Raw genomic sequence first — 14,460 nt, 5'->3', positions numbered from 1 at the left:
TTACATACATACATACACACTCACAGAGATTTTTTGTTGACTCATGTGGCGTACGTGATGTCAGAGCCTTTTATGAAGTGATGTCACAATGAGTCAGAGCTTTCGCCGATTTCCTCCGGAACAGCCTGATGTCAACAATCAACCCCGCATAAGGAGATTCCGAACGTTTCTCGCCGGTTCGGGAAAACCGCGCGTCGGGTCGGGTCGAGACCCGGCACTGCACTCCGTGCCGCGGCGGGGAACGCGCGTGCCGAATCAGAAGCCGGTGGGACGAACGGTTCTCGAGATACGCGGATTACAGACACACAGACACACAGACAGACAGACAGACAGAGACTTCTCGCATTTATAGATAGATGGTGGTGACACCGGTTTAGTATCAGTGATGTCAGGATGACAGACTGTCAGACGGCTGATGGACGGAGAGACATTCAGTAAATGAATAGTTAGATAGCAGATCTACAAGCAAAATGATAAATACATAATGAACGGTTTTGGACAAAGAAGGTTTCCACCCGACAACGACGATAATATCCAAAGCAACATGGAACACTACGTACAGAACGTAAGAAACAACACTGTTTTGTTTTATAGATAAAAGAAGAAGAAGCGCTACGTGGGTCCGTGAATAATGAATACGCTGTAAACAGGTGCTCTTGGATCCAAAAAGGATCCAAGGCAGCTCTGTTAAGTTCAAAGTAGAAAAATATGTATTTTAATTCATAGCAGCAGCAAAGATAAAAAACGACCTACGCGTTTCGGCCAAGGGTGGCTTCATCAGCGGACCCTGATGAAGGCCACCCTTGGCCGAAACGCGTAGGTCTTTTTTCTTTTTTTATTATTATCTTTTTTTAATCTTTGCTGCCGCTATGAATTAAAATAAATATTTTTCTACTTTGAACTGAACAGAGCCGCCTTGGATCCTTTTTGTTCCCCACCTTACCTTTGAACATTTGTGTTACTACGGAATGGAACTAGAGTTTTTGTCCTACTGTTTTGTTGTATGTTTTACTTATTGTTAACCATTTAAAGGAGTAGGTCACCCAGGCCAAAAACATTCAGTCACATTCCAAAGGCAATAATTTGATGAACAGCAGCGTTTCAGAAAGAGTGTCGTGCCTCAAATAGTCTCCTACTGACCGATGACCAGGACATCAAATTATTGGCTCAGGAACGCAACGAAAACTAAAAACAAATCCCTACTGTATATACATAAGTCATAAGACAAATAGTGAAAATAGCTCATCTGCAAGCTCACAACACATCATATCACGTTATGATGAGCTTGTAAATATATATATATATATATTGTGAAGGTTTTTGAAAGTTTGCTCATATTAGGGACACCAGGGTTAATGTAATTAAAGCTCAAGCCAAGTGTGAACAACTCCTCCCCATGTTCCATCTTATATATAGGACAAGTTCCAACACGGGTTAACATGATTTATAACATTAACCTTTAGGACTCTGGATCACCCTACTTTTGCCTACTTCCGTGGACCCCAGGAAGAGTAGCTGCAGCTAAGGTAGTAGCTAATGGGGCTCCAAATAAACAACAACAACAACAACCCTACTTTTGCCTAAGATTTATCTTTTCTTGTGTGGACAAGAAGGATAGGACAGAAGGGACTTCTGACATAAAAAAGACTGTAAAAGGAGTTATTTGGGATGCTCCTTTTTAGGCAGGGCGTTTAACTGTACTTGTACAAAAATATATATTGTATTGACTATACTATCTATACTATACTGTTCTCCACTTTTGTCTTATAACATACTCAATCAATCAAAAGCACTATGGCTGCAAAACAGCAAAACAAAAACAGTAGGAAAAAAAAACACAGTTCACAACCCCAACACATGATCAACTAAGTACCGGTTCTTTAGCTTAAATAACTGAAGAGACAGGGTGAGAATGAACTAGAGCAGCACGTCCCTACAACGAAACAAATGACCCCACTCTATGGCACTCTCATTGCAACGTGGTCAAAGATAAGGTAATATTAGTCTCATGTGCGCTCAAATCACTACGGAGCGGAAATAAATCACTTGAGGGGGAGACTTGACCACACGTGTATTAAACACTGTTGTCTACCAGCAGACAGAATGTCCCTACACACAGTCAACCTACGGCAGATTACAAAGTGTCAGAGATAGTGAAATATTACTTTCACATAAGTTTCACCTGCTCACAGGCAGGCTAGAATAAATCATCGTAGAGATTATGGCAGTGAAGTCCCTCGGAGGATTTAAGCAGTCCCCTGTGATAGAGTATTCCTCCTACGCCAGTACAGTGTGTAAGATATAATAATAACAGCAACTGGGTCAGATAGTGCCGCTATCTACAGAGGTAGTCATTGGAAATGAAAAACAGCCTCCTACATTAATCCTGCTCCTCGGTATAGTGGGCTTGCTGGAGAAAATGCTTCGCTGAATGTCACACGTGAGAACCAAATTATTACGTTGTGTCACAAAACGCTTGTGTTTTCTTTGTGACCGGAGCTTGCGAGCTGCCTGAATTATGACAGCTGGCAAAGAGGTTCGGATGACCCCTGCCACCCCTCACCCCCACCCTATACCCCCAAACAATACCTCAACAGCGTGGAGTGAGCATGCACCCAGCACTGGGTAATAAATGGGACTACGGCAATGCCTGCTTTCATGGTTCCTCCCTTTCGAGTTATAAGAACGTATCCAATGCAAAGCAACCAACGTATTAACCCATTTAGAACGGGTACACATTATTGTGTATCATTATTTTATGCTTTAACTATTGAAAAACAGCAGATATACAAGCTCACAGCGCGGCACCGAGTGCCGCGCTGCGAGCTTGTAGATCTGCTATTTTTGAAAAATCGTGAAAATTAGAATTTTGACCCGATTCTATAAGTGTCTTTTGAATCCTTCTAAGGTTTTTTGAAAAACCTATGTGTCAGCAATCTGGCTAGCCATCGTCAAAGAAAACGTCCTTTTCACTTAACTGGAGCTCAGTTAGTTTGTTCTTGAGAGACTGCTATGTCAGTGGTTCTCAAACCTTTTCATGTGAAGGACCCCAAAATGATATGTATTTGGCCACGGACCCCCATCTCAACATATTTAGTTCCAGGGACCACCCAGAAGCAAAATTTGAGTTGCAAACGCTCGCTTTGAAAATACATATATTCAAAGATTTGCACACATTTTCACGACTTTTTCAAAAATAGCAGAACTACAAGCTCGCAGCGCGGCACTCGGTGCCGCGCTGTGAGCTTGTATATCTGCTGTTTTTCACTGGTTAAAGCATTCAATAATTCTAGGCCTAAATGGGTTTTAATTACAACTGTGTAAATGTAAGCACAATCTAATTTATTCACCATCTGTCTTTGCCTGTTACTGGAATGTAATAAAACAGTCGAGACTTTGCAGCGGACGGTGCACGGGAGCGTGAAGCTATTGGACGGCGTTGATGGCGTACAATTTAATGCGGCAAAATTGAAAGCATTCATGCTGATCCGATAAATTATCTCGGTGCACGACGCTGACGTATATCGGGTTTACTGTCAATATTCCAGGATGACCTCCCACTTGGGTAATGACGCCCCCTGGCGATCATTCAGAGAAACTACTTCAGCTCCCGTACTAACGTAGGTAGGAAGGGCCTGTCACTCAAACCGGAGTGACCCGCCTCCAGGCTATATAAACCCCCGGAGGCGGAAGTAACATCCTCTTTTCACTCTCTGCGATATCACATTCAGATAAGTTGAAACTCAGCCTTTGTATTATTATTCTTCGCGCATTAGCCTAAAGCGGTGGCATTGGAGTCGCCCACTGGCGAGTGTTGAATTAACCCGTACTTAAGAATACTTATTCTTGTTCCGTCCTAAATCGACGGTTATTTCCTTTTATAACAAAGGATTATTACTGCTTGTTCAGGCCTCCGCCGAAGCAAGCGTGGCATAGCATTAGCCGTTAGCTTGTTAGCTCGTCTGCTATTGTTAACGTTAGCTACACTGCTTACCGCTTGTTCAGGCCCTGCCCGAATCAAGCGTGGCCTAGCCTTAGCCGTTAGCTTGTTAGCTCGTCTGCTTCTGGTTAACTCTATCTACAGTGCTTCGCCATGGATCCTCTGGCCTTCCTGCCGAGGCAATGTCCAGGCTGTCCAGGACTCATCGACGGACAGGATCTTCACCATCTCTGTGTCGGCTGCATGGGCGTTGCACACGCCTTCTCTGCACTGAGTCCTCAGGGGAGAGCAGGACCTTTCTGTGACTGCTGCGTGGCCTACGACCACGATGTACTGATACACCGGTTCTACCTAGCCAGGGCAGGCCTCGGGGCCTGCGCTCCACCAGGTGGGTCCACTGCTCTCAACCCCACAGCCCAGTCTTTCCTTCCCCAGGCGGCCCGCACCGTTGGTCAAGGTGCGGCGCTGCCTTCCGGAGATCCGCTTGGCAATCAGCGCGCCATTCCAAGTCAAGATGGCGCCGTGCTACATGAGACACCGCCTGCCGCGCAACCGACCGCAGCTAGCTCCACTGTCACTGGAGCTGGCGGGTCTGGTGAAGTCGCCGCTAAGAAGGCGACCAAGAAGGCTAACATCCAGATGACGAAATCTCCGGTAGCCTTTTCCCCTTCGGGCGCGGTGCCCAAAAAGAAACGCTTGGATGTGACCGTCGGGGACGTCCCCCTCGACGTGAGCATCACCAAAACAGTCCAGACCTTCAGGCCAGAGTCGGACCTGAGCTCCTGTCAGAGCGAGGGTTCTGGTTCTGAATACTCTGGATACACGGCCGAGGAGGAGGAGGACTCCGTCGAGGACGAGGGTTCTCGACTCACGGTCACTGTGAAAGGTAATGCCCCTGCGGCTCCAGCACGTCAACTGGACGCCGCAGGGAGCTCCCAGGCCTCCTCAGGCACCACTGCCCCTCCACCCGCCAGTCAAGCGAGTGAAGCGGGAGCAGAGGACGTCGATTCTGCAGCAGAAATGCTGGATCATCTCACAGTCTACATGAGAGCTCTGGCCAGAGTTGGAGAGGAGTTGCCACCTCCTCTCCCCTCTGAAGAGGCCGAGGATGATGACGAAATGCCCGGGCAGGAGCCTTCGGTTCCCGCCCCGTATGTCCTCTCCAGGCTGCCGCTGGTGAAAGGTTTCACCAAGGCCCTCCATTCCTCATGGAAGACACATAAAGACCCCAGGAAGCTGCCTTTTTCTGTGTTGGATTTGGTGGGCGGTGCGGAGGCAGGCATGTCCACCTGCCCTAACCTGGACCACCTGTTGGCACAATCTTTTCTGAGTTCCGTCAGACCCCAGTACAAAGATGTAGGCACAGCTAAAAACGGGCCGTTTGTTGGCCCCGTCGGCACCAACCCGCCGGGGTTCACTGTCCTGGAGGACAAGCTGCAGTCGGACAGGGCTCGTAACGCCTACCGGTCCGCTGCTCTGGCCGCTAAGGACCTGAATCTGATCCAGCTCTTGCTCGCTTCCACCAAGGACCTGGTCAAAGGTCTGCCCACGGGGGAGCACACAGCTGAACTGAACACTCTATTTGACATCATGCTGAAGGTCAATTGGCATGCGGTTAAGTGGATGGGCAGGTCCATGGACTACAACCTCCAGTCTGAGAGAGCCCGCTGGCTCGACTATGTCGACCTCGAGCCTAAGAGGGACGTGGGCGAGAAGCCTCTAGGTCCTCGCGGGGAGATGTACAAGTCTCTCATAAACATGGAGAACAGTCCCACCACCCTCATGGGTGGGGGCTTGGAGCTGCTGCAGGGTAGAGTTACCTTCTTCAAGGCGGCTAAGGACATCGTCGAGTCCACCACAGTGCCACAGGATGAACCGCAGCAAGCTAGGAGGACGTCCCGCTCCTCCCGCGCCAAGGAAAGGGGCCGCTCTGCTTCTTTTAAGAAGCACTCGTCTTCCTCCAGGGGAGCCTCTGCAGCCAGGGCGCCTGACAGGCCCCGCAGCAAGGCTGTGGTTCCCGAGCGCGCTCAGCCGCGCCGCCCGTCCAAGGATGGCAGGCAGCAGTCTTCATACCGCGGTGGCCGCGGTAGGGGACAGCGCAAATGACACTCTGAAGAGGGGAATTGTGCTGGGGCGGGGGTCCGAGGTGTCTCTCGGTCCCCCTCCCCCCAAACGAGGGCGTTTTTTCGGTACCCCGTGTCGGGGAAATGAAAATGTTGATTTTGATGCCTCCTGTGTCGACAATAAACATGTTGAAAGAGCAAAGTCTGTCTCTGTCCAACTCTCTCGCACTAGCACAGACGACCCCATCGTGCATGCCTCCTGTAGTAATGATGAAGTCCTGTCAGGACTCGATAATCAATCACAGGTTTTATCAGAAACCAGTAATGTTAATGTCAAACAATTATGTGGTTCCTCAAGCGCGCGAGTGGGATATCCCTCGCGTCGACAAAATGAATCCTTTATGCATGCCTCCTGTAAGAATGATGGAGTCCCGTCAGGACTCTTTAATCAGTCAGAGGTTTTATCAGCAACCAGTAATGTTAACGTCAAACAATTATATGGTTCCTCATGCGCGCGAGTGGGTTTTTTCCCTCGCGTGAGCGATGCTATGAATTTAACCTTGAGTCAGAAATTCTGTCGGCCTACTATGAGCCCGGGTCAAGGGACAAGCATAAAGGCCTTAGAGCAGGTATTAAACGTAAAAGTTCCTCTCCTGTCAGGGGAGAATGCTTTAGTTGTGGGCGAGTCTGTTTATCAGTCGAATCGCTTTGCTCTTCCTGTCGCTCTATCGAGCGAAAACCGAACGCTTCCGGTTTCACCGGATACGGATTCGCTAGCTCCCCGCTTCCGGTCCGGCCGCAAAAGAGCTCCGCTAGTCAAGCGGTACAATCAGAAGGTGTTCCCACCTTGCGGCCTATTGAACCCCTGCGCTCCGCATCCGGGTGTTCCGGATACGGATACGCAGGTTCCCCACTTCCGGTCCCGCCGCAAAATAGCTCCGCTAGTCAAGCGGTACAACCAGAAGGTGTTTCCGCCATGCGGCCTATTGAACCCTTGCGCTCCGCATCCGGTCGTTCCGGATACGGATACGCAGGTTCCCCACTTCCGGTCCGGCCGCCAAAAAGCTCCGCCGTCACGGAAGCACAGTGGTGGGGTTTCTCTCGCTCAAAACACGCTAGCACGCTGTGCGCACCAGTGGAAGTTATGCAACCCGAGCCATTGGGTATTTCGAACGATAACCAGGGGTTACAGGTTACAGTTCGCAGATATACCCCCGCTTTCGAGCAGGGTTATTCATACCAGAGCACGTGGTTTAAAAGCAAGTCTTTTGAGAGAAGAGATCAGCTCATTGCTAAGCAAGGGTGCTATAGTGGAGCTGGACAGGACCCAATCCCGCATGGGATTTTGGAGCCGTTATTTCCTGGTGCCCAAAAAGGGGGGGGGGCTACGTCCCATCCTGGACCTAAAGGCACTAAACGTGTACCTGAAGAAGTACGTTTTCAGGATGCTAACAGTACCCACCATGTTACGGTCGGTCAGGCAAGGGGATTTCCACTGTTCAGTGGATCTGAAGGATGCTTATCAGCACGTCCAGATTTATCCCCCACACAGGAAATTCCTTCGGTTCGCCTTCGAGGGTCGCCTGTACGAGTATACAGTACTCCCTTTCGGTCTGTCACTGAGCCCGAGGGTTTTCGTGAAAGTGACCGAAGCAGCCATCGCCCCGCTGAGACAGCAGGGCGTCAGGTTGGCGACGTACATCGACGATTGGATGATTTCAGCGAGCTCCGCCCACGAAGTGGCGCGTCACACACAAGTGGTTTTGGCTCACCTGAAGGCCTTAGGTTTCATAGTCAACCACGGCAAGAGCATGCTGACTCCAGCAAGTCGTCTTACATTCATTGGGGTCCTTCTGGACTCATCCGACATGTCGGCCCGTCTCTCAGAGGAGAGGGTGGACAGGTTTCGGGAATGTCTCGACTCCTTTCAAGTGGGCCAGGAGGTCACTTACAGGAGTTGCATGGTACTGACGGGAATGATGGCTTCCGCAGTACATCTGTTGCGTTTGGGCAGGTTTCATATGAGACCTTTTCAAAGATGGATGTTATCCCTCGGGATCCCGCCCTCCTTGAAGTACAAGAAGGTTACGGTTTCCCCTTCCTGCGCGATCGCCCTGTCTCCGTGGCTGGTGGAGGGGTTCCTCACCAGCGGAGTCTCGATTGGCGAGGTGGTTTCCCACAAGTCGATCACGACAGACGCCAGTCTCAGTGGATGGGGAGCCACTTTCGAGGGGCGCACAGCGCAGGGGCTTTGGCCTCTGGAGATGAGGGGTCGTCACATCAACTATTTGGAGTTGATGGCTATACTCCTGGCGCTCAAGCATTTCGAGCCTTGGATTTTGCATTGTCACGTCCTGGTCAGGACAGACAATACGACGGCCATGTTTTATGTCAACAAACAGGGGGGCCTGTCGTCGTTGCCACTGGACCGTCTGGCTCGAGAATTGACGGTTTGGTGCTTGTCGCGCCTCAAGTCGATCAGGGCCTCACACGTCCCAGGTCTCCTCAACAGCGGAGCAGATCTCCTGTCCAGGGGAGGTCCTCGCTACGAGGATTGGTCTCTCCACCCCAGGGTGGTGAGCCAGATTTTTCGCAAGTTTGGTCAGCCAGTGGCGGACCTGTTTGCGTCAGCGGAGAATACGAAGTGTCCGTTGTTCTTCGCGGTGAAGGGCAGTCCTCCCTTGGGGTTGGACGCCTTAGCGCACACGTGGCCGAGAGGTCTACTGTACGCGTTTCCCCCCTTCGACTTAATCCGACCCACTCTGGAGAGAGTCAGGAGGTTCGGTCTGGAGATGCTCCTGGTGGCTCCCTACAAGGGCACGTGGAGATCGGCGATCGCCCCTCTCCTTTGCGAACCGGGTTGGCAGCTGCCTCAGTGCAGGGACCTGTTGAGTCAGGCCAGGGGGGAGATCTTCCACCAAGACCTGCAGGTCCTAGACCTGTGGGTTTGGCACGTGAAAGGTTAAACCTGCTGGCAGCCGGTTTTTCTTCTGAAGTGGTTGCTACCATTCAGAGTGCTAAGGCGCCCTCTACGAGGGCGTCTTATGATGGAAGGTGGAATGCCTTTGAGGACTGGTGTGAGTCGCGTGTTCCACCTGTGGTGGCTCATGTGGCGTCAGCCCAGGAAATTCTGGAATTTATGCAGAACCGCTTGAGAAGTGGTCTAGCATTTTCTACCCTTAGGGGGTATTTGGCGGCTATTAATGCCTGTCACCTGGGGGTGGCGGGCAAGGCACCTTCTAAAGTCCCGGAGGTCATCAAGTTCATGCAAGGTGTTGAACGTTTGAGGCCGGTGACTAGGTCTTTGTTCCCAGTTTGGGATCTGCAGGTGGTTCTAGGGGGCCTATGTCGGGCTCCCTTTGAGCCGCTTGTAGGGATGCCTTTGAAACTTTTGAGTTTCAAGACGGCTCTTTTGCTGGCTTTGGCCACGGCTAAAAGAGTTGGTGACCTGCAAGCTCTCTCGGTGTCTGCGGAGTGCATGCAGTTTATGAACAATGATCTCAAGGTGTTGCTCAAGCCTCATCTTAAGTTTGTTCCTAAGAACATGGTGGTTCCTAAGGAGCCTGTTGTTCTTCTGGCTTTTCATCCTCCTCCGTTTGTCTCGGTGGAGGATGAACGGCTGAATTGCCTTTGTCCTGTCAGGGCATTGAAGGCCTACTGTGACAGGACTGCTGGTTCTAGAGCTTCTTCTCAGCTCTTTGTAGAAATGGGCAATGTTCTTGTCAGAAAGCCGGTGTCTAGACCCACTCTTTCGAGGTGGATTGTGGATGCTATTAGGCTGGCTTACTCTAGTGCGGGTGTGGAAGTGCCGGCGGCACTTAAAGCCCATAGCACTAGAGGTGTGGCTACTTCGTGGGCACTGGCAAAGGGAGTCTCCGTTCAGGAGATTTGTGTTTCGGCGAATTGGTCTTCGCCTTCTACCTTTGCAGCCTACTATCACCTGGATATCGAATCCTCTTCGCTAGCGCATTCGGTTCTGGGTGCAGTTGCCTCCTCTACGTCATAGAGGAGTCGGATCTTCCCCTCCCACAGGTGGGCATGTAGCCACCTGGGGTACTTTGGGGGGACCCTGTGTTTTCCTTATATAGTGTGTCTTACTTATAAGGCGGACTTGTCCTTTTCATTTAGTTGAATGAGGCGGACTTCGGTCTGTCAGGGTCTCTCTTTATTTTCTCATGCCTTCACACCCAGGTCCGGTGGGCCTGGGACCTTCTGGGTGTTGGGTCACGCCCGTTTGGGCTGTGCTCACCCGTATGAGGGGTGTGTGGGGGTATGAGAGTAGGTTGTGGCTTAGAGGGGAGTTTAAGAATCCCAAGTGGGAGGTCATCCTGGAATATTGACAGTAAACGGTAGGTTCCGTACGGAACCATTGTTTACTTAGATATGGAAGGATGACCTCCCACGTAATGCCCCTCTGTTTCACTGAATGTGGCAGAGAGTGGTATTAAGAGGATGTTACTTCCGCCTCCGGGGGTTTATATAGCCTGGAGGCGGGTCACTCCGGTTTGAGTGACAGGCCCTTCCTACCTACGTTAGTACGGGAGCTGAAGTAGTTTCTCTGAATGATCGCCAGGGGGCGTCATTACCCAAGTGGGAGGTCATCCTTCCATATCTAAGTAAACAATGGTTCCGTACGGAACCTACCGTTCACGCTCGTGGACGCTGGCTAAAATACAGATAAGTGCCAAGGTCGGGCACGGTGTTTAGCATCACTGCTCAATTTTACTGATTTTTTGGGGGGTTCCTTTAAGGGAAGAGAAGACACCATAACAAGGAGACATATGATGCGGCTGTTACTTTTTTTGTCCATAAAGACCCCAACTAAGTGACGATTTGTTTTTAATTGAGCTATTAATTGCTTAGTGGCGTAATGTACCATGAGGTGTTTCTTGCTGATGATACAATGTGCATGAGTGTGGGTGTGTGTCTGGCTGGCTGGCTGTGTTATTGTGTGTGTGTGTGTGTGTGTGTGTGTGTGTGTGTGTGTGTGTGTGTGTGTGTGTGTGTGTGTGTGTGTGTGTGTGTGTGTGTGTCTTTGTGTGTGTGTCTGTGTGTCTGTTTGTGTGTGTGTGTTTGTCTGTCTGTGTGTCTGTTTGTGTCTGTCTGTCTGTCTGTCTGTTTTTTAATAGTTACGTTTTTGTTGCAAGAGATGAGGCAGAAATCACCTCTGAGCCCTTTCCTTTTTTCTTTTTTTTAAGATTCCATAAAATGAAAAATGACTTAATTAATGACTTTTTAATTGGCAAGCAATGGAGCAAACCCCAAGGTGTAGCTACTCCCACCACGTATCAGTTGTGCGTACCAGAACTTTACACTCCAAACAGCCCCAAATCATTATTCTCCTCTCTGATTGCGGGATTAACAAGGAGACTTGCTCCGCGCTCAGGGGTGTGATGTTTTTGATTGAAATCCTTTTTTGGCAATCTCGTGTGCCGGCGGGTACGGCATGAAGCCACCGGAAACCAGGTTAGCCGTGACCCAGTTTGGGTCAGGACTTTAACCCATTTTGGCCTTAGGATTATTTAATGCTTTAATTATTGAAAAATAGCAGATCTACAAGCTCACAGCGCGGCACCGAGTGCCGCGCTGCGAGCTTGTAGATCTGCTATTTTTGAAAAATCGTGAAAATGTGCGCACATTTTTCAATATATATTTTTCAAAGCAAACTTTTTGGAACAACATATTTTGAGATGGGGGTCCGCGGCCAAATGAATGTAATTTTGGGGGTCCTTGACATGAAAAAGTTTGAGAACCACTGATTTAGAAGTCGGGTCAAAGATCGGGTCAAAGATATTAAAAGACTTGCACACATTTTCAAGATTTTTTCAAAAATAGCAGATCTACAAGCTCGCAGCGCGGCACTCGGTGCCGCGCTGTGAGCTTGTATATCTGCTATTTTTCAATCGTTAAAACATAAAATAATGGTTAAAGTGGTTAAAATCTAACGTGACTCGGGCACGTTCCCGGTATTTGAGGGTTAACGAAGGGAACAGTTACACTTCTGAAGCCCAAGACCTGAGACCTCCCAAAATGTTATAATATAGAAATTGGCCCGGAAGGGATTATTCCTCAGGACCCGGTCTAACCTCTCCTCCCCGCGGCTCACAGCAAAATCCGGAGTGTTAAATGAACTCTTGAGAGTGTAAGAAATCGCCCCATAAGGGCTCAATTTAACTCCAGAATTCAATGAACACTCCGGTTTCGGCGGTGTGGTTTGCACTTAGTATTCACTCCCTGTCCAAACGCGTGAGTGTCTGGGAATGAAATTTAATGATGACAGTGTTAGATCAGCAGAAAAGCCACTGAAGGCTCCAATATTTCTCGGCGATGTGATAAACGGGCGCGGGGTTCACTAATCTACACGCCCTGAAGGGGACATGAGTGATGCTATCTCAACGTGTCTTTAGATTTCAAAACGACTTTGAAATGATATGATGAAAGTGTTCCACTGAACTTTCTCTCTCTCTCTGTGTGTTGAGGTGACATGAGTGCATGGCTTTGCCACCTGTGTTTGTGTTTGTGTGTGCTAGCGTGCGTGCTTGCGTGCATGTACTGTCTGTACTAAAGATGTGTGCATATATATCTCCATTACTTTATTTGTTTATTTGGTAGAGAGTAGAGACAGAATATATTCATGAACACAGCAACAAAACGTAATACTGTTGAGTTGAGTGTGTAAATATGTTGGAGTTGGATAATGCACATTTTCATCCGTAGTCCCTAACATAAGAAAACCTGAGACATTACAGAAAGAATCAGATACAAGTTCCGGCCATGTAACCTCAGACAAAATAATACAACAATAAACCAATATAAAGAGAACAAATGTGAAGAGAACCATACTCTGCGTTTGTATTTAAACTTACATTAACACTGATGATTGTACTCTGTGTGTGCGTGCGTGTCTAGGCGCGACCTTCGACGTGGCCATGCGCTTCCTGTCGGAGTGTCCGTGGAAGAGGCTGCAGGAGATGAGGGCCCTGATACCCAACATCCCCTTCCAGATGCTGCTGAGAGGAGCCAGTGCTGTCGGATACACCAACTACCCTGACAACGCCGTCTTCAAGTGAGTTACACAGTAACACCCAAACTACCCTGATAACGCCGTCTTCAAGTGAGTTACACACTAACACCCAAACTACCCTGATAACGCCGTCTTCAAGTGAATTATACACTAACACCCAAACTACCTTGACAACGCTGTCTTCAAGTGAGTTACACACTAACACCCAAACTACCCTGATAACGCTGTCTTCAAGTGAGTTACACAGTAACACCCAAACTACCCTGATAATGCTGTCTTCAAGTGAGTTATACACTAACACCCAAACTACCCTGATAACGCTGTCTTCAAGTGAGTTACACACTAACACCCAAACTACCCTGATAATGCTGTCTTCAAGTGAGTTATACACTAATACCCAAACTACCCTGATAATGCTGTCTTCAAGTGAGTTATACACTAACACCCAAACTACCCTGATAATGCTGTCTTCAAGTGAGTTATACACTAACACCCAAACTACCCTGATAATGCTGTCTTCAAGTGAGTTACACAGTAACACCCAAACTACCCTGATAATGCTGTCTTCAAGTGAGTTATACACTAACACCCAAACTACCTTGATAATGCTGTCTTCAAGTGAGTTATACACTAACACCCAAACTACCCTGATAATGCTGTCTTCAAGTGAGTTACACAGTAACACCCAAACTACCCTGACAACGCTGTCTTCAAGTGAGTTATACACTAACACTCAAACTACCCTGACAACGCTGTCTTCAAGTGAGTTATACACTAACACTCAAACTACCCTGACAACGCTGTCTTCAAGTGAGTTATACACTAACACCCAAACTACCCTGACAACGCCGTCTTCAAGTGAGTTACACACTAACACCCAAACTACCCTGACAACGCCGTCTTCAAGTGAGTTACACACTAACACCCAAACTACCCTGACAACGCTGTCTTCAAGTGAGTTATACACTAACACCCAAACTACCCTGACAACGCCGTCTTCAAGTGAGTTACACACTAACACCCAAACTACCCTGACAACGCCGTCTTCAAGTGAGTTACACACTAACACCCAAACTACCCTGACAACGCCGTCTTCAAGTGAGTTATACACTAACACCCAAACTACCCTGACAACGCTGTCTTCAAGTGAGTTATACACTAACACCCAAACTACCCTGACAACGCTGTCTTCAAGTGAGTTACACAGTAACACCCAAACTACCCTGATAACGCTGTCTTCAAGTGAGTTATACACTAACACTCAAACTACCCTGATAACGCTGTCTTCAAGTGAGTTATATACACTAACACTCAAACTACCCTGATAACGCTGTCTTCAAGTGAGTTATACACTAACACCCAAACTACCCTGACAACGCTGTCTTCAAGTGAGTTATTCACTAACACTCAAACTACCCTGACAACGCCGTCTT

General features: G+C 48.7%; 1 protein-coding gene across 1 annotated transcript in view; it reads left to right on the top strand.

Annotated features, from left to right (window-relative positions):
- The window catches only part of LOC308297681 (pyruvate carboxylase, mitochondrial-like), a 550,569-nt gene that overhangs the window by 438,504 nt on the left and 97,605 nt on the right, over positions 1 to 14,460 (top strand). Inside the window, exon 16 of the mRNA XM_080741213.1 lies at positions 12,913 to 13,069. Within this exon, the coding sequence (XP_080597339.1) occupies positions 12,913 to 13,069 (157 nt within the window). The remainder of the gene's footprint in view (positions 1 to 12,912; positions 13,070 to 14,460) is intronic.

The sequence above is a fragment of the Nannobrachium achirus genome, assembly GCF_963921795.1.
Source record: "Nannobrachium achirus genome assembly, chromosome: 14".
Taxonomy (NCBI): Eukaryota; Metazoa; Chordata; class Actinopteri; order Myctophiformes; family Myctophidae; genus Nannobrachium; species Nannobrachium achirus.
The sequence above is the reverse complement of the archived record's forward strand: the minus strand, read 5'-3'. Positions and strand labels throughout refer to the sequence as shown.